Source organism: Falco rusticolus, chromosome 10, assembly GCF_015220075.1.
Source record: "Falco rusticolus isolate bFalRus1 chromosome 10, bFalRus1.pri, whole genome shotgun sequence".
Classification (NCBI taxonomy): Eukaryota; Metazoa; Chordata; class Aves; order Falconiformes; family Falconidae; genus Falco; species Falco rusticolus.
In genome coordinates, this window is record NC_051196.1 from 9702321 (window position 1) to 9723733 (window position 21413).

At 40.2% G+C, this 21413-nt stretch overlaps 1 protein-coding gene across 4 annotated transcripts in view; it reads left to right on the forward strand.

Annotated features, from left to right (window-relative positions):
* Positions 1 to 17028: 17028 nt before the first annotated feature.
* USP47 (ubiquitin specific peptidase 47) overlaps positions 17029 to 21413 on the forward strand; it is a 59779-nt gene continuing 55394 nt past the window's right edge. For 2 of the 4 annotated variants that reach the window (XM_037403385.1, XM_037403386.1), the window contains exon 1: positions 17030 to 17222. In XM_037403385.1, the coding sequence (XP_037259282.1) occupies positions 17184 to 17222 (39 nt within the window). In that variant the 5' untranslated portion in view covers positions 17030 to 17183. Of the gene's footprint in view, positions 17223 to 21413 lie in introns of all 4 variants that reach the window. The other 2 variants (XM_037403387.1, XM_037403388.1) reach the window with 2 other exon arrangements.

Below are 21413 nucleotides of genomic sequence, written 5' to 3' on the forward strand. Positions count from 1 at the left end.
TCTAATTCTAATATAGTAGTCTATATTTCTCTAATTCTCTATCTTCTAATTCTAACGCACACACAGAGATTTCAAGACAAGAACTATGACCACCTACAGTTGGACTGAATTTAATAGCATGGGCTAAAGAAACACCAACTGCTATGAAATCGAGAGCGAAATTTTCTAATGATGTTTTTACAGCTGAAAATCTCACTTCAACAAGTGTTACACACCCTCAGCAGGAATCTGTTTCGAAAACAAATAAAGTCACTCTAGTAAGACCAAAATATTCTGACTTCATCTTTGTGAATGGACTGTTTCTATTTCCATGTTTAAACTGTATAATGCAGAATATTTTTTTAAAATATTTCATTTTCTGAAAGTGAAAGTAAGAAGAAAAGTTATAGTGTTACAATGACCATATGCCACAGAGTCTGCATGGATATTTAACTTTCACCTGGGAATAAAGAAAATCTTCCAAAATTAATTTTATTAGTATGCCTAAAGATTTCCTGTGTAGCTAGAAAAAAAATCACCTGCTCTTCTCGGTAGCAAAATCCATGTTTTCCTGCAAACCTCTCATATCACAAACAGCTTCATGCTATCGGTTTTTACAGTTGTAGATATAGACAGTAACTTCTCCGCTCTCCCAATATGTAGATTCATTTTAAGATATTACAAGGAGTTATTAAAATAATTCCTTGCAGGTGTTACTAATATGAAGCTGTTACTCTGCAGTTGAAGCAACTGGCTACTAGACAGAGGACTACTAGTTTCCATCATTGCTGCATAATGTTACGATTTTATTCTTGCTATGTCACGTCTATTACAGCTCTGGGTCTTCATTTATTCCTTGGAAAATAGTAATAAAACACCATCTTGCTATGCATATTTGAGTAAGACAGCTATTTACACAAATGTAAAATGTTTGGATATCTCTGAAGGAAAGGCACTACAGCCTCAATTATCAGATCTTTTGGCACTTCCTAGCTGAAAACTAGGTGTAATGTTTATTAGCTTGCAGCACCACCACAGCATGCATTGTGTGAGCCAAGAACACCTTTTTTTACTTCCCAGCTCCTGCAGAAGAACAGGCAGAGGAGGGAAAATTCTACCCTAGGATTCCCAAAGAAGAGCTCTGTGCTGGGAAACTGTAAACCAGAAAATCTGGCCCTATGTAATTAGAAAATGCTTTTGTTGTTTGAATTAGCAGCAAGATCAGCTCTTAGTAATTACTTGGAAGTATACTGAATCCAGAAACACTTTCTACCCATTTCTCTGTAAAACACATTGCCTGCTATTTACTACAGCAATACTCCCTAATTTTATTTTAATTCAATATACTTAGGGTATCTGGAGTCTCTAAATCCTGTACTCATTTGTTCAGTCTAAAACCCAAAACATTTAAGGAGATACTAGAATGTGCTACATTTCTTTTCCCTCTGCAAAGTTGTCTTGGATCCATGGATAATAGGCTCCCAATCCTGTGATGCTCTGCATCACCATTTTCATTCTTGTAAATATGAATGCTTCTGTCCTAAGAAAAGAGCAGGTGTGGGGAGACAGGAAGGATGATGTGACAAGCACGTGTGAGTTTACCCACATTTGCAAACAAAAATTACTCGTTCTATTCCCTCACATTGGTTATCCAGTTGACAATTTGAGATATTTTTATTTGCTGGAGTCTGAGAGCTCTTAAAAAAATGGACTCAGGAGATGTATGTATTGCACTTGCAAAGCATCCTTATATTGTCAGTATTGACAATGTCCCTTTACAGTTAAGAGACTTCGGTTTTAATGTTTTATCTGTATGTTTCACCTCTGAATGTTAATCTGCCCTCATATATTTTGCCTCTCCTACACTCCTGAGCTTACTTTGCTTTCTTGAACTTAAAAAAATCAGAAGCATTGTAACTGTGGGGTATAGAGGACATGTTTGCATCAGTTAAGTGTTTTGTAAAGTGCAAGATTTCTGCTACACTACACATTCACATAGCTGAGTAAATCAATTAGCCTTCTAATGAGAATCACATCTTTAGAAGTGGTTGGGATCTGGAAAAGCCCTTGAAAGGAAGGGATAATTGCAATAGGAACTTAGTAATAAAGGTTATTAAGTGAGAAGAAATGCATTTGTCTTTTCTGATTTTTTGCAGATTTTCTGTTTATACAGGGCCCATTAAAAAAAAAAATAATACACCTATTAAGATGCAGTCCAAACTAAGAATGTCAGAGATTCACTGCCTTTGTAGTTAGATCGGTTTTACAACAGTCCCAAGACATGGCTCCTGGTACATATACACTGCGCTTCCTTCAAACAATGAAAAGCCATAAACCTTATCTAACTGACCAACTAAGAACATCTCAAAAGTCAGAAAATGTCCAGCAGAGGAGTCAACTAGTAGAGTCTGGCTGTCATTATGCCACCCCACCCCACCTCTGCAGCCTTTGGTTCGCCATCAGCCCCAAAAAGCCTCCCAGAAGTGCCATTAACAGCTCTTAGAACCCAGACAACCCAACCTCTGCTCCAAACAGTGCCAGATGTTTTGTATCAGAACAAGAACTGGGAGGTCTGAGTCCCTGAGCTCCTCTGAGCAGACCTGAGCTTCCTATGTCAATTCCCATGTTGGAACCACAGGGTTTTTTGCAAGTGTTGAAAATTCACAACTCCACTTGAAGTGGAAAGTTCCAGTGTAACAGAATTCTACATGACTTTTTTTTTCTTCAAAACCTTGGGGGGGGGGTTTCTTCTTTTGAAGGAGAGTCAGTTATAATTGCATGTTCATTGGTGGGATCTAAAAAATTATCTACAGGCTGAGTTCAACCAAACCTCCAGCACATCTGCAGTGAGAAGCAACTATAATGAATATTCAGACTTTAACTGGCTGGGTCTTATTCTAACTGGACTTCTTTACTATCAGCAAAATGAAAAATCACTGTCTAAAACTGAAGGAATTCTTATCACAAAACTGTGTAGCAAGAGAGTGTTTCTAAGCGTTTTTTCAGCAATGTAATTCAGCAATTTAAAATATCCATATTATTTAAAATATAGCTCCTTGCTCACCCAAAACCATGACTCAGTATGATGCATCTTATTCCAACAGTCACAGAGTACATTTTGAGAAAACTGTAGTCAGAATTTTCCATACATCTATTATCTGATGTACTGTGTATGTTGAAATTATTTTTAGTCATTTATAAGAGTATGATAAAGAATGCAGAATTTTAAGAAGAATCTCCATGGGAGTTTCTGAAAATAAATTATTTCCTGAATCAAAAGCTAAGTATTCTGATCTAGTCAGGGTATAGCTGGTCCTCATTCAAAGAATTAAATTAAAATACTAAGTATTTCACCTTGCAGGTATAGTTTAATATACTGCAAACATCAAGTAAAACATGACTACTTCCCTAAACTGAGGTTTTTAAAAAGATATTTTCTTACAGATCCTTTGAGCATGTTCACAATTATTAATGCTACACACAAACGGTATCACTGCTAAAAAGAACATTATTTACCCAAAAAGAGATTTAAAAAAACCAACACACTCTAAAGACACGGAAGTACAAAGAAAAGTTTAAAAAAAATCAAGACAATTTTTATTTTTGACCACTAGGCTGCTCAATAACATTGACTCCTAGAATAAATGACTTTCACTTGAAATATTCTTCATACTTAGGCTTGTACTGCATACAGAACTACTTTCTCTTTATTAATTTCTTCTTTGATTACCATTCCTAGCTGCAGTATTTCTCCACAGCAAGTAAATATTTTGAGTACACAGAGAGAGATAATCACAGAGGAGCCAAAACCTGTTGAAAGGTTTTACTATAGAAGCAAAGGGAAAAGGAATCCTCAATTACTTTGAATTTTGGGGAATGTAGGTTATCGCTTGTAGAACTTCTCTATAACATTAGGGAATTTGCAGACAGTGCAACCCATCCAACAGAAGGTCTGCAGAACAAATCAGTGGTACGGAGGACTTTGCATCCACAGATTATATGCCTTTGAAGAGACTGCCTGACAAAGTGAGCCAAGCAACAGCAAATAGTAATAACAAGGAGATTTATTCTTTAAGTATATTCCTGCTCTGAACTAAAATGTACATGCATCCTGCATATTTTGTAACTTTAGAAACTGGGGAATAGGAAGAGATGATGAAAGAAACTGTCTCTACAGCACTTTTGTTCAGCCCCATATCTGTTTCAGTCCCACCAGATAGGTGGAAACGTGTAAGTGACTTTGTATTGAAAAGACCATATGACACATTAGTGACTTTATACTGAAGAGACCATCTGGACGATCCTTTGCTTTTAAATGAGACCACATCCTTCTGACTTTTCATTTCAAAGTGCTCCAAATTAAGTGCAAAGTCTCTGTAAAAAATAAAAAGGATGAATAAGCATTCCTTCCTACAAGGTGGGGGCATCAAGCTTTTGAGGAATAATTTAATGGCTACTTACAAAAACTATTAGAGGAATAAATTCTTAGTTATTAAATTTATTACAGGATTATCTAAACATCCGAATTCCAGTATGTTAAGTGCTAACTGAACAAAGGAAGAATTTCTACTCTGAAAATGTTGCTATATAAGAAATGTAAAATACTATCTCTATGTAAGAACTACCAAAAGTAGATCAAGAATAGCAGGCAGGCACATAAGCTGGCATACTGGAAGTAAGCAGGAATTAAATTATTCCCACCTCAGAAATTATAAAAAGGTATATATATCAAAAAGCTGATGACGCAGAATGGAGCACAGAGATCTCTGGACATTATTATGCAGAAGGCTTTGGGACAATATAGACCTCAGTAAGGTAAATCAAGCATTCTTTATCTCTGTTAGAAGTGCAATAATTTCAGTATAAGAGCATACTTCTTTCTAACCCACTCACTACATTCTACTATACTGAAATCATAACTCAGCCTTAACAACCTCCAGCGAATCCACGTAAATACAATCCTTTTAGCTTGCTCAGCAGCAGAACTACAAGGATGTTTTAGTCTTATTAAATTTGTGGTGTGTTTGTTTTTTGGTTGGGTTTTTTTTCCCCTATTTTCTGGCACTGGATTCATGTGTGGCATTCTAGAAAACTCAGCACCTGAATCACCTTTCACTGTAAAGAAACAAGATTAATTAAGCAGTATCTGAACATAGTTTATTAATTATCTGTGACTTCATGAAAACACAATTTTTCCCTTTCCTGTGAAAACTACACCTGCAGGAAGACATTCAGTGGATCCAAATGTTTACATATACTTTGACAAAATGTGAAACCAGCACCGGTAGCTTCTAAGACGACAGGCAGTCCTGTATTATCATCGCTTGTCCTAATTCCGCAAGGCAAACTGAGGTCCAGTCACTGTCTTGTTGAGGAATTTTTTTTTCCCCACCTTTCTGTTACATTGCATTGAAAAACCTGACTCTCCATCACACGTTACTCTGGCAAAGACACCCAAGAAAACTGTAGTTTTCTCTACAGCATAGGGGGAGAGAGGAGGGACATGTTTTTTGGGGAAGGTAGGGTGGGACAAGGGTTTCAACTTCTATGTTTGTCTATTAGAGTTTTGTTTAGAGTGATACTGGCAAAGACAACTTCTGGATTTAAAAAGCTCTTGTCTGTGAACTACTGCATATTGCTTCGGTTTTCCAAGTCATATGACAAGCTCCCTTATCCCTTAGGCTTCCTTCAGTCAATTCAAGACCCAAGCTGTAAGTTTTCATCTCCAGCGCTGCTAGACAAGATGACAAAGAGACACTGTACTGCCAGTACAGCTGTTTATTCCAGTGGCATTGGCTACTAGTAAACAACCAACAGAGAAGTCCTTATGCAATTTTGTTCTTCTCAAACCATGCTCTGATTCCATCACCAAAACAGCTCACAGCAGAATCACAAACCTCATGTTTGCAAGGTATCCGACACCTAGAACTGCCTCAGTGATTCAGTACATAAGGCTCAGTTTTCTCATCAACGAAAGATTGTTGTGATGAAGGAGGCAGAGAGATGCTTTTGCTCGACAATGTTTTAACATTTTTATTTTATAGTAGGTTTTCTTATCAAAAGCTTTCTTAATTACCACTATCTACTGCGGTACCAGGAAGTAGCGTTACTGCTTTTTTCTTCTTTCCTATAAATGCCTGTGGAGAAGTGCTTTGGTTCATCCCAGAATCTCTTTGGATACAGAAACAAAACAACAACAACAAAAAAAGGAAGCTTGCTCTTTTAAAGATATTTATTCCTTTTATGATCAGTATCACAGCTATCTATGCATCCAGGTTCTCTCATTTTATAGATAGTAGATTTTCTTCTGCCTTAGTTTCCCATTCTTGTCCAAACTTTTTGGATTTGCCTCTCACTTTGCCATGTCTGGAGGGTTCTCTATCATTAAGCCAAGCTTCAAATTTACATAAAATAAGTAAGTTTAGTTCCTTCTTTCAGGGTTAACTGTGAGAGCTTAGGAAAAGAGAAAAGTCTTGAAATTAATGTGAGAAAAATCTAGTATATAAAGTAACTTGCAAAATTTTGAGTGTCATGACTTACACCATGCATAGTGAATTCCAGTGTTCACAGGCAGCTATGTCATGCTGTTCCCACACCTGAAATTTCCATATTCTTTTCACATGCTTAAGCACAAGGAAACATTGCTAATATGATGTTAGGGCATACTATTAAAATGAAAAGTGTCTCTCTGCATACCCAGAGAGATGTTAATCTTCTTACATTGAGCCTCTTAGGAAAGTGATAGAGGAAGGTCTAATGGCGTTCTCAAGAAAATCTTTCATTCGTTTTTTTTGTTTTAAGCATGATTAAGACATGCTATAACTTCAAAGAAACAAAAGGACACTATGCTGCAGTTAACCATTTCACAACAGGATTCTAACACCTAGTTTCTTTTAATGCATAGATACATCTCATTTACAGTAGAAAAGATTGCCAGTTACTCTCAATTTTAAAAACAAGTTATTTCTTCTGTGGTTTCAAAATAGGACCACTCATCCATACTCTATGTCTGGATTGGCACACTTGATACAAATACACTTGATACACAGTTTAGATATTTCAGCTATGACAGAATATGTTTGCTAAGTAGTATTAGCTAATGTTAATAAATAAAAAGTAGCATATAATAAGTACACCACCTCCCCCTTAAACACATAAGAATATGAAAAATAGCTGATTAAATTTAAGCTGATAGCTCAAAATCATAAATCTCAGCTACTTCCAAGATTCAAGGCTGCAGAAACACTCAGATACATTAAACATCTTCTGTATATAACAAAAACAAGTTACAGGCTCCTGAAACATACACAAGTAAATAGTCATGGGAACAACAGGGCCAAACAACAGAACCATGTATTCAAAAATCACACTTCTCACTCCTCAAGACTATACAGATGCAGTGAGTACTGTATATGAAATATTGCCTTGGTTTTTTACTTTGTATCTAGCTCTTCAGTTCTGCCTGTGAATGTCCCGTAGCTACTACAGTTTTAACAAGATTTCCTCATTCTGCTTATTAGTACCAAACTAAATGTGTGGTTGAAACTCAACGTCTTACCCAAGTACTGCTTTACAACTTAACATCACCTAGAAAAAAGTCATTAAGCAAGCCAAGTGCATTGAGTGACCTCATTCTCAGTGACGTAAGTGATTTGAAATAGGCACCATAGCACAACTAACTAGTAATTACTCTGAAATTTTCCAAAATAGTCACTTTGATTGGAAATCTTAAAAAATAGCATGTCCACTTTAATTCTTACTGCTTTCACTTTTTCCCCTTCTTCATATTAAAAAAAAAAAAAATTGCTAGTTACTTTATCCTAAGGTAAAACCACTGTTTAAGCAGCCAAAGAACCAGAATCCAACTAGTACTGAGGATTTCAGAATTGTTTCTTATGCCATGAATTTCTTCTTTCCAAAAATAAAAATTAAATCACATCTTCAAAACACCTTTCAAGGAACATTATTTTATTCACTTTACCATAGGAGTTCTTGCTTTGATCAACTGTTTACTAAAAGTTGCCCTTTCTGTTTTCAAAAAAGGCACCATGAAATTGCTGTTACTGCTGAGAAACATATAAAAAGAGCCTACAGATTCTGTTAAATCTAGTTTGGCTACATAGAAATGCGGCAATCAAAAAGGATAATAGTCCTTGTATGTGACTGCAGGCAATGACTATCATCCCAAGGCTGCCAAGAACATGAATTTTTTTATGAGGTAGCTACAGCTTCATTAACCTCTTCATGCCTGAAACATTAGTGCCACCATGGATAAATTCAAAGACATGAAAATAAGCAACATGGGAATACAAAAACCAGGTTAACAAAAGACAGGCCACTATAGTTTTATCCTGTCTCTGAAAACATCTGGAACCAGAAAGAACAGGAATAGGCCGAAGAAGCAGCAATAAAATAGGGAAGACCAAACTGAAGGATGGTCAGGGTATTAGCAACAGTTTTGCAGTTAGAAAAGTATGTTATAGTCAGGCTTTTATTCTTCCTAGAATTCAGTGGTCAGAACAGGCAAGAGAAATATGACTGACTTTATCTTGGTTTATAGCTTCACAAGCAGTTTTGATGGTAACCCTCTGATGATCTGGAGGCTTGCATTTTCCTATTTCAGAAACCCTCCTAGACTTAAAAATCTGCAATACGACACAGATCTTGGACACAGAACAGAATGAAGGCTTTACTGTATATGAATGTTTTCCTATACACAGAAATAAACCTAGAACATCAAAATTTCATGGGTGCTTTTGGCTCACTATTACCCTAGTAGACAGCATTCCCATCAGCAAGTCTGGCATCTGGTTTCCAGTAAGTGGTGGTATAAAAAGCACAGCTCCATATGCCTGTTAGTATTTAAAATTGGTTTGGCCTGCTTAATGTAAATCTTTTGTTACCATAAGAACACAAAACCAGCATATATACAAAGACATATAGCATAAAAAGCACACATTTCCAGCTCAAGGAAGGGCATAGATTAATCCCATATGTAAAACACTGGTAAATACTACAGTACCCAACCTGTTACTGTATCTATGAGCATGGCATTGAGACCCTTTAATTCACACCCCCTTGTATTTCATGGATGTACCCTAAGTTACTAACCAGCCAAACAAAAAATCCCAAAAAAGACGACTTCTTCCTTTAACATTGCCATATAAAAGAACCTTCTGCTGAAGAACTAAGTCTCATTAATGGATTTGGATCTAATCCAAATGATCTGGAATTTGTCTTCACCTATCTGGGCATCTGTGGTCGACAAGCTTACATCTAACAGGTCCAATTAACAAGCCTGGTTTATATCACAGGTGCTAAGCAAATGGATATGAATCTATCTTATAACAGCTGGCACAATTCATTGCAAAGAAATAACAGTATAGAAAGAAGTTTACTTCCCATGCTAACAGTAAATAGGAGATTCAAATTAGCATAAATAGCACACATTTCAAAGCTCTGCACCCAAGCTTTCTAATCAAAACACTGAGGAAACACCTGCTCTTCTGAGGCATCTTCTCACAAAGCCAATGATGACAAGCAAGGACAGTAGTTAGAAATTTTTGGTTTTATCATTTTTCCCATGTTAATTCAGTCCAAGCAACAGATGAATTCCAAACACTTAAAAGAAAGTAAATTTTAAAAAACCTTAAAATTGAGATACACTTACGCAAAATTATTATTTTTAGAAACTACACTCTTTCTTAAGACTCTCACTACCTAGTGCTTTGCCTTAATCTTTCAGTCAGAAGACAGACTACCAGTTTTGCAGGATTACTTTATCAGTGTAGATACCATGCTCTGATGGCTACTTACAGTCAGGTCTGACTGTAAAACATGAGAGTCAAGAGCCAGTAGCATTTCCTTATACAGGATCCAAGTAACACAGGAGACAACTTGCTGGAAGATTTCAAAGGGCATTTTACCAGCATCAGGATACTCTGTACACAATTCCCTGCCCAGCCTGACTCATGCTGTGTCCACACTGACATTCCATGCACTTGCCCTGTGACAGCATTTCCCCTGCCAGAGCTCCAGTGCTGGCAGCTGCTCTAGACTGGCAGCTGACATTTTAAATGCTATGCAAGACCTCTGGCAGCTCCCTTTGCTGCTGCCAAAGGTAAAGCTACATTAATTCATGCAAGAAAGAGCTTAGCAACACCCACAGCAGACTAGCCCTTAAAGCCCAAAAAAGCTGCAGATGTTCAGGGGACAGCCTATTGCAAAATGAGGACACAGTTGAGCACATGGAACCACAGAGCCAGAAGCAGGTTTTAGACCAAGCCTCCCAACAGCTATGCGCATACTACATAAAAGCTACTTCAGAGATATCTCAGTGCAGGGCACTCTGAGCCCTTGCCATTGTGGGGGCACAAAGTTTGCTATGCTATGCAGTCTGCACAAGCAGGAAGCTACTTGTACAGACACACAGACCTCATGTGATGCACAGGAGGGAGCCCTGGCGCAGCAAAGAGCAATGCCTCTCCCCTCAGCAATCCTAGAACAGTTTATAAAATAACTCAAACCACCCTGATACTCCTCAAAATATAAAGTTCTTCCCATCACCAGTGGAAGAAAATTATTAGTGAAGGCACAGAGCAAAACAGAAAGAGTGATGTCAAGCACTGTCAGTAAGCAGCATTCACAGGGAAATGGGAAGAGAAGTGACAGCCCACTCCTGCTTTCCACTCCTGCCCCAGCAGAGAAGGCTGGTAGGTCTCGACTCCTGGGCACTGCAGAGGCCAAAAGCAGACCACACCACAAGGCAGTCCAGGGCACAGATCCTGCTGCAAGTACTGCCCTTGTACTCAATTGTGCAACCAGCACATCTGAGAAGTGCCAACTGCTGCAATTTCGACCCGACCCTCTGTAAGGGGATGGGATGAAGCCCAGGCAGCTGAGAGCTACCACTTGACACTGATAATCAAGACACCTTACAAGGAAAAGGTGAAAAAAACATGTTTCATCCAGGGGAAGGCCATCTATGAACTTAAATCTGGGATGAAGGAATGTTTCCTATGTACTAGGGCTTGCTGAGTATGGGAAACCACTTCCTGCTTGCCTAAAGACCTGTAAGCAGTATAATTAGCATTTGCTCATAGTATTAAACTTCACCAGGTTTACTCTGAAGGGTCACTGGGAACTCCTAATGCAAATCTGAATATTTAACTCCCCTGGACCCAAGGACAGCTATAAATACTTTTGAGCGTCCACACTGAGAGCAGTCCCACATGAAGCTAAGCTACTCTGTTATTTTTGTACATTACATAGTCTTACTTAATGCTGCCTTTGCACTCTTACAGTGACTTTTCAACAGCAGTTCCTCATGTGCAGTAAGTGTTAATTCAATGTTAATTCAATGTTTTTAAATATACCGGCTATGTCACTGTGAGTTTTTTTTGAACCCCTGAAATAACTGAACTGTTTTGGCGACTGACATTACCATCCCGGTATGCGTTCAAGGCAACTCTTCTTTCTTCTTGCTTTCCCATAGGTAAGCCTTTGCTATGTTGCTGTGCATAGAGATGGCTTCCTGCCAGCCACCCCAAAGCCTTAGACGAGGGGGTTGGATAACATACTAGCTCATATTCCAGAAAGGATGCATCCAGTACACTTTACTAGTCTGCACATTTAAAAAGACAGCAGATTTCCACGCTCCTGCACACATTTTAGATAGACAAGTCACAGTCTGGCCACGAGCCTAAGGCAGCAAACTCTGTGTGAGAGTTGCTTTGATGTCATAAACTCTACATGATACCAGCCCACAACTACTTTCTAAACTCCCACCGTACCAAGTGGAAGTTGTCCTGCTAGTGCATGTGTTTTACTCCCAATGACACCAGGAAGGTTTCAACAAGTGCGTCAAGAGGTCAAACACTCTGAAATCTTATTTTGTTTAGACCAGGGGTCCTCAAACTACAGCCTGCAGGCCAGATATGGCCCCCCAGGGTCCTCAATCTGCCCCCCAGTATTTACAGAACCCCCGCGCCGGGGGTCAAGGGGGGAATCCAAGCAGCTGCAGATGACTTCCTGCCACTTAATCCGTGCGCTGGCCCCCTGTTTAAAAAGTTTGAGGACCCCTGGTTAAGACTACTAATGCTAGAAGCTGCTCTGTAGTTTGAAGTACACAATGTTGAAAATCAAAGTAAAGCTGATGAAAGAATTCACTGTTAATAAAGGAATCCATGGTCCTGCAAAACTCTCTGCATGATTTCCATTTCTCTTTACAAGTGTAATTTCAGCCTCAAACTCCTTTGGGAATTCATACATAAGATTAATGCCATCATGGAAAACTAACTTCCTACCTGAACACTCAGTGCCTTGAAACCAGAGTAAAAAAGATAATAATATTTAACAAAATGTCAATGAATCTTGGCTGCTGATTTATAATTAATTAAAATAATCCCCTACTGTTTTTTTATTGAAAAGGTCTTGGCATGAATCACCATGTCAGAGGACAGCTGCACGCTCATATAGATTATAGCACAAAACACTATTTAAGAACAACAGAACACGATGTTTAGCACTGAACTTAAAACTGACTTTTTTTCTTATCTCATGAAGTTTAACTTCAGAGGGCTGCTTACCTACCTAACAGACCTACAAGACCTACCACAATGGTCTTTCTAAAGCTAGAGAATACTTTTTCCATAGTAATTCTCCCATGTAAAAGCTTTAAGTTCCCACAGCATTCTCAACTCTTAGAAATCGATGTTTTTATGTGTTTCTGCATACACTTCTTTAGACATGGAAGACTATAATATCTTTTTTAAAGATATAGATAATAGGAAATTATTTAATGATTCCTAATCTTTAAATTAATACCTTGATTCCAGTATTTAACACACTCAAGCAACAACAGTCCAAAATGCTAAAATATGAAAGAAGAATTACAAATAATAAGTGTTGTCTTTTTAAAGATCTTAATATACTCTTCAGCCTTTTATTGGCCTGCTTCATATTTAGGGAACCCAGATTAAAGAAATGGAAATCTAGCAAAAAACACCTTTAAAAATGCAGATTTCTATAATTTTCCCTTCTTTACCTTGTACTAAATCTACCTGTTCTCCCTTGTTCTCCTTAATAATTCTCCCCTGTTCTCCCCTTCACTCCATCCATGTAAGGACCAAATCTACTGATTTATTTGCCGCACCCCCATGCCCCCCCTTATTGAAAGGGCTGGATGGTGCAGTCACTAGCTGCAGATTTTCAGAGAAATGCTTCAAAACTCCCCATGCAATTCTGGAAAAGTTACTTGAGGCTCAAACAGCAAAGTAATCAGCAGTGCAATGAACTGCTGGACTGTGATATCCTGAACTTTCACACATCTCTTCTTTTATCAGTAGACGTGGACTTGCCAAAGATTGAAAAGAGGAGAGGCCTTCAGCTGTTTTTCCTTGAAGTGCTGACAATGCAGAAGAGCTTTAAAAGAATATCAGCATTGGCTACATTTCTACTGTTGGCAAATATGGAATACCTATGTCATTTTTATAATTCATCAGCAACTTGCCAAGCATTACAAAATTCAGGTTTGGGGCTTTTGGGGAGTTTTTGTTTTGGGTGGAGTTTTTTTGTTTGTTTCTTGTTTGTTTTTTTAACAGAACAATACAGAAGAAAACAAGCACTCTACAAATACAGCCACCAACCTCTGGAACAAGAAATAGATCTCCCACCAAGAGCCAATTTGAAAAATCAGAACTGAAGTGTTGCAGAAAAGACATCCCAAATTAATGGTACTAGTCTACGCAATCCTCTTTCTATTTCAAACAGGTAGGATAATAATACTTTGCCAAATACAACAGTTTGTATTCTGACATGTTTTCTTAAGATTTTGTACCCCTAGAGTTCTTAGCATACAACTGTGCATATGAAAAAGCTAGGTGGCAATACTCCCTCCATTTAGTTTTCAAAAATCGTTTGTCAAGCCTTGTTTGTTGTGACAGGAATGAGTGAATTCTCACAGAGCAGGAGAAATGATTAAAGCATAAGCTTCAAGAATCTGGGGGCAAGGGGGAGCTATCCTGTTCCCACAGAATAATTTAAAAGTTCATAATCTCTTATAATGAAGGCCTGGTATTTACTCTAGCACACTGATGTTGCTTAACTACATTTCCATTAATACGATGCATACATAAATGTGGTAAATACCAAATTGACTAAAACTAGTCAAGTGTCACTGACTGAGAACTGACATACCTCAGCACTTTCAGCTCTCATTAATGCATTTCTGAACAGTTTGACAATCAACAGCTTCAGAAATTTACTTGTAACTGCAAATCCAGGATCATTTTTAGCTTGAGATATCGATTTTTCTTCTTCATACTAATAACAAGTTAAACCTGTGGTATGTTAAATCAGTCTTTACATAAGGCTAGGATTCCTTTTATGAAAATCAAATTCTGAATATTCCTCTTTAAGAAGTCTCATGTAAAGAGATTAAATACTGTAGCATCCGCAAATTACAAAAGCTCCTGGAGATTTAATTATTAACTACAGATTATTACTTCATTAAAGATGTTTCATGCACACATGCTACACTAGATGTTTGCACAGTTTTAAAAGCTGGCAGGAGGATCTAACAGACTATTTCTTTAAAAAAAACCCCTCAGATTCTTATCTGCGGTAGCTACCTCTTTATCCCAATAGAACAATACATTTTAATTAGTCACTGCATCCCACAGCTTTGCCCTTTGTCAAGCACAAATAGCAGGAAAAAAAAGCCCCATAAAAACATAACACTTTAAAAAGTCAAAGGAATTTTCAAAAGTAACATCTCTGAAAGCTTCTTGTTCCTGAATTCCCCGCCCCCCCCCCCCCCCCCCCCCCCCGTTCCAGAGGCTTTGGTGTGCAAGTCCCCCCAAAAAAGGAGGGGGGCGCACATTACACCAGGCCTATCAGTCACATACCACTGCTGGAGGCTCCCAGCCACTACTCTGACGATTGTTAACACCTTCTACTGCAAGCTTATGTCTGTGCTCTGGCTTTTCAACTCAATGCTTGTGAATCTCATAGATCTTTGGATACCACTGGACACCAGATCACCAGGCAGCTGCACTTCTTCAAGTATCTATAAATGTTGACACCATTTTTCATTACTTCTGCGATATCTTTCCTCACACTAAGATGCTTACAAAAGTACCCCCCCAAAAACACCAACTAAACCCCAAACCTTTTAGTGAACAACACAGCTGATAAGCATTAATTAAAACTCTCTCTTCTAAAAGACCCAAGTTCATTAATTCCATACTCTCTTTCCTATTAAAATATCAACTTTTTTTTTTTTAACACCCTTTTCCCTCTTGTAGAGGGATAGCTCTACAGAACCCGGGGCTTAACATGAAGTATCATTAAAAGCAAAGGACTCCCTGGTTCCTGCCTTGATGCTTGATTTCGTCTTACTAGAACTCAAACGTCTAAGGTGACGGGCTTTCAGGTACAGAGTATTTTAAAACTAGGGTGGCAAGAGCTCCTGTCTCAAAGAACCTCCTAACCTTTACTACACAAATCCCATTAAGTTATGTAATAAAAATCTGGTCTGAAATACACTTAAAAACTGCTTTAAGTAAATTTTCGATGAGGGGATTTCTGTGCTTAGTTCAAGAAGCAAAAGAGGAAGAAAAAAAAAGAGAGGGGGAGGAAACTTAACACCTACCAAAGCACACTTTAAATATAAAGGTACTGATGTTTTTATTAACAGAATTTACCACTCTGAAGCCTTTTAAAAAGTGTTTAGATACTATACTAATATAAACACTAATAACATGTCCTCACTCCAAAATATGCTACTTATCTCACCTTTGAGAAACCAGGGCGATGGGAGAGGAAAGCGAGAAGTTACTTAGTTTAAACATAAAAGCGGCAAAATGGTCATTTAATTTTACAAAATCTTCACAGTAACCTTCAGTACAACAGGTTTCAAAAATTACCCCAAAACACAAGGTTTCTGGGACACAAAACCAAAAAGAATCCTCAATTCTGCATTTTTCCACAAGAGGACACTAAAATAATGAGAAAAATAGTGGTACAACAATGTACAACTGCTACATACCATTCTTCTTCATTCAGTACAATGCTTTTCACATAAAAATTATTTTGCAGTGAAGTAGACGTTAATATAGAAATAATTTTCTAGTAATGTGTATTTTAGTCGTTCTAGTGATTAGGATTTGGCTTTTAGCAGGCCTCAGGTGCCATGAAAACCAGCAACATTTAAGATTGTCATGGACAAAAATCAACACCTAAGCGATGCCTTCTATTTCATTTGAAAATGAACTATTAAACCTAAATTTACAGAGAAGCAAGCATGTGGGATCAGGCTGTGCTTACTCGTCGACTCCTGCTGCTGCTCTCCTAACCCCACAGCCAGGCACCAGAAAGTCACAAGGGGGAAAAAAAATTGTGTGAAACAAACTGGAAGAGCAGCGCACAATCCCTTGACTCCGGCAAGTTTCCCTCACAGACAGCAGGGCGGGAAAAGCTGCGTGAGGCGAAGCAGCGCTCCACCTCCCTCCCTCCCCCCCGTTACCTCAGGGCAGCGGCTCACTCATGGGAGGCCCTTCCAAGCGCTCTTCCCCACCTACAGGCCACGACCTCTGGACACACGCCTCCTCACTTACCTAACGCAACTTCATTTTAATCACTCGCTACTCTCGCCCGCCGCAAGCGCCGCGGCCGCGGCCCCTCCCGCCTGCCCCGAGGCCCGTGCCGGCCACCCACCCACGGACGGTGCTTCCCGCCGCTGCTCTTTGGGGCAAGGAGACGTGCGGGGGGTGGCGGCAACCGAGCGCCATTTACGGCCCGCGGGCGGAAGGACGGGACGGTGCGGCTCTGCTGTGGCCGCCTCTGGGGGTTATGGTCTTTGTATTTAGCTCCTTGTACTTGTACTACACCGCTCCTTGTACTTAGCCGACAAGCAGGCACCTCGACAGCACAGGCCCGCAGCAGCCGGCTGGCCGCAGGCGGACAGGGCGGCCAGGCGCGCCCAGGCGCGGCAGCGTTGTGGCAGCTCTCGCGAGAGCAGCGCCGACGGCCATTTTCCCCATTGATTGGCGGGGGCGGAGCGGGCGGAGGCTGTGGCGCTGCACTCGCCGGCTGGGGCGGTGGCGGAGGAGGATGAGCCGCTGGCGTCCCCCCGCCTCCCGCTGCTGACGACGACGCTTAACTCAGCCTGCTGCGGGGTTGGGGTTAGCGTCGCGCCACCGGCCATGGTGCCCAGTGAGGAGAACCAGCTCGTCCCCAAAGAGGTGAGGTGGACCAGGGTTGGGGCGGGAGAGCCTTGGACTAGGCGCTGCCGGGGGAGGTAGCGGCGGCGGCCCCTGCGGCGTTCGGGAGGCCCGGGGTGCCGGAGCCGGCCGGGGAGGGCGGAGGAGGCCTGGCCCGGCCCGGCCCGGCCTGGCCTGGCTTGGCTCGGCTTCGCTGTCTTCCTGCGAGGCCCGGCGGGAGGGAAGGCCCGTCTTTGTGAGGGGGCCGGGCAGCCTTTGGCCTACGGAGGCCCGGGCCGGGGGTGCGCGGGGGGAAGGGGCGGCTTTTCCGTGTGGGCTGGTGTGGGGAGGAGGAGGCCGGGGCCGAGCCGGGCCGCGCAGGACCCCGCAGGCGGCCGGGGAGTTGCACCTGTCCGTGTCGCGGCATGTGGGGAGGCCGGCCTGCGTGCGGCGGGGCTGGGGTCGGGCCGGGCCGGCGGCGCCTGCGCTTGGCCGCGGGCCGGGCCGCTCCCCGTGTCAGAGGTCTTGTGCGGAGCCCTGCGGGCGGGCAGCCCGGCCCCGGGCTGGAGGGCAGCCGGGTGACGGCCCTGAGCTGATGGGAGCAGAGGAGAGAGCAGGCCCCGGCGGCCGGGCGCGTCTCTGGGTGCCCGAGGACGTCCTCGGTTGAGGGAAAGGGGCCGGCGTGCGAAATGGCAGCCGGGGGGGCCGCCGCGTTCGTGGGGCAGCTCCGTGCCTCCCCGGCGCCGCCGCGAAGCGCTGCGGATAAACGGGCGGTAGTGCTTGCGGGGGGTGCCGGAAAAAGTGTGGCCCGGCTCAGCAGTGGGTTGAGTTTCCTTAATTGTGGGCCCCTCATCTCTCCTCTGCTGCGGGAGGAAGGGAGAAGGCTTGTTTTTGGCCATAGGCTAAAGATAAGAGCCTGCGTGAAAGAGGAAGGCTAAGCCTCTGTCCTGCAGCGATAGGCAGATGACACGTGTCAAGTAAAAGCGATACTGTGCAGGGGAAGGAGTCTTTTGAGTGATGGCGTTAAATGTTTGGAAACAGTTATTCATAGAGTAGTATTAGCAGAAACTTTACTTCATGAGCAGGTACGCTTACAGATTTAGCCAACTTTTCTGACAGTTTTACTGTTCTGATAAATTATTCAATCCCTCTTGTTTTTTGTCAAATGTGTGTGGTTTGTTGCATCTGCCTGTGCCATCATGTATTCATATGGGAAGCTTTGCGAGGCAAGGACTTGAATTTTGTAGAATTTAGCAAAATGAGGTGCTGATCCTTAAATGGTATCCTTGATCAGAACTGTGAAACAAACACTGACTTCTAGAAACAAATTTCATGCATACAGTTGTACAGGGAAGTACAGAATGTATGTAGGGCAAAGGTAACTTCACCGCTTCTTTGCTTTCATAAAATACTAAGGTTTCAAGGACTGTGTTAAGTTTTTTTGCAGGGAAGAGAGACCTTCAGAAACTTCAGACAGAGGATGGAGTGTAGTAGATAGTATGCCTAAATATTTGCTTTAAAAAAAACCCAAACACCTACAAAAACAGAAGACCAGGGATAGAAGGTAGTAGCTAGTATACGTAGATATTTTGTCTTAAAAATAAACAGAGAGATAAAGGAGACTGGCAGGAGAAACCTTGTGGTATTAGTTGTAGTTAACTGGAACAGACAAGGTGATTAATAAAAGCAGCTAGCTGAGGCTGTTTCTTCAGTTAATGTATTAATAGAATCCCTGTTGGCTTTAAAGTTGTATTCAGAATATACATATGATTCAGATGTGTATTTTTAACTGACTCATTGGACTAGGATTTTGAATGCACTTTCATCTGTAGGGAGGGGAGGTACGGGTGAAGGAAAATGAATGTTGTTATAGATACGGATATCTTGAACACACAGTGTGAAATCTATAAACTTTGTACGTTGATAATGCTAGTGCAAGTTGCTTTTTCTCAGCAGGCTTTCTCAAGTTCTTTGTTCTGTACCTATGCATGTTGTAAGTAATGGCACTGAACAGAATACAAGAAAAATTGATGGGGAAAACAGATTAGCTATTTGTATTAAGCCCATCTGGTTATATATACATCTATATATATATATTAATAGAAGTTTATCTTCAACTTTTCCAATGTTTTTCAGTATACCCTCATTTTTATTCCATTGATAGGAAGTTAATAAATGCATTCACATTAAATCCTTCTGAGATTCATTAATACTCTATTCATTAATACTTTTATAATGAGCAGAGAACACTGTGAGGTACAGGTAAACAGAATTCTCCAGGTCACCGAGTTCTCAACAGCCTTCTAAATATTCCTGTTATGCCGTTGTCAGCAGCTGGAGGCTAAGCAGATCATTTGGAGTTTCATTTCTGCCCTTTAGGGCTGGATAAAGGATTACAGTTCATGAGTTTTGTCCCTTCCCAATGGGCTGAGTAGTATTGCTTGTATAGCTCACTGTCTTGTGCTGTTTCAAAGATTAAACTGGGATGTGAATCAATGGCTGCTAAAGACGAGTACACAACCATATTTTTATTTGCCTTCCAGTGTAAAAGAGCAGGAAGAAATGTAATGTTGTTTGCTTTAGGCCAGTCTGGGGAATGACTAACCATCTGAAGGAGTAGATGGGAAAAGGATTTTGGTTCTTTCCTATGAGTTTATATGATGCCATGGTAGATATGGTAGTAGTAGGTATCTATAATATTAACAGCTTCTCTGTTTTAAGAATGGAAAGATAGGTATTAGGCTGTTTATAAGTCTTTAGTTTTTGTTTATATGTATCTGTGTATGCTAAAAATGGTTCAGATTGCTGTTTTTAAAGTATATTGCATGTTTTTTTTTTATTAGGTCTTGTAAAGCCTAATAGTTTTTATGGATTAAAAAATACTAGTAATTTCACTTGGAGTATCTTTTATTAGTCTTTTATAAAAAATTTCTTTTGGACACTGCATAGGATCAGCTGCGTATCTGAAGTACAGGTAATCTGGGCCTTGTTATTTTCTCTTGCTCATAACTTTGGCATAAAGTTATTTTTCATTTGGAACAGATGTATTTATGCAGTTTCTAATAACAGAGTATTGGGATTTCTTTTTATATTGACACTTGCCCAAGTTATGTAGGCATTTAGTAAATTTGTTCTTGCATCCCTACAGCTGCCCAGCACTTTCCCAACTTTCTGTAATTGTGTGACCAGTAATTCCTTATGGTGAGGACAATGAGAATTGTTCATAAGATGTGGGATTCAGTGTGAACTGGTCTATGTTCCTTTTTTTTTCCAGTCCTCAATTCCTTTCTTCTTTTCATCCAAAAGATAAGTCATTTAATTTAGTAGTATTTTATATCCAATAAAAAAGAAGGCATTGAGTAGCATACAGGACGTTGCTGCACCCTGGTAGTAAATGCTAGGTTTGTTCTTTAAAAATTGCCTTGTTATTTGGTATAATTTTTCCCCCATTAGTCCAGCAAAACAGTAGTCCTTGGGGGGGAGGGGGAATAGTAAGATAATAATGAAAATTAAAAAATGGTGCTATTAGAAGGGAAAATACTTCTATGGCTTTCAGCGTTACTTATAGGAAAAGTAGACTTAAAACTTACTTTGGGCAAATATACCTCAAATAGAAAATAATAAAATATTCTAATCAATACAGTTGGTGAGGAAGTTAGATGCATGTTTGTTTACTGGTAATGTAAGTGAAATTCACTAAGACTTTTCTTGAAAATCAAGACATGTCAGAACTTGGTGAATGTTGCCCAGGATTGGTCAGAATATGGAAGGAATTGGTCAGAATATAAGAAGTATGTTCTGCCATGAGGTTTTTGAAGTGTCTGTGCCACTAATTAAATAAATGCTGTGCAGATACTTTCTCAACATGTTCCAGCATGAAGTATCCAAAGTGCACCTGTCAAAATATATATATATGCTTTGTACTTGCTGCCATTAAATCAAATAGTGAGAGTTCTCTCTCAGCTAACTAATTTAAGTTTTTTCACCCCTACAGTAATGAATCCATTTTAATCTTACGCATTGAGCAAATAAAATACGTTTCTTGATGGGTATCGCTCTAACTTCAGTAGAAGTGCAGGAATCTGATTAAGGTATTTTGCAGTTCTATTTAGTAAAGGTGTACTGATCTTTTCAGTGCTGGTGACATCCTTGTTCTTTCATTCCTATGTACAAAGAGATTCTACAAGTGGTTACAGCTTGTGTAATTTATCAGTTTTTCATGCTCTCCTTCTC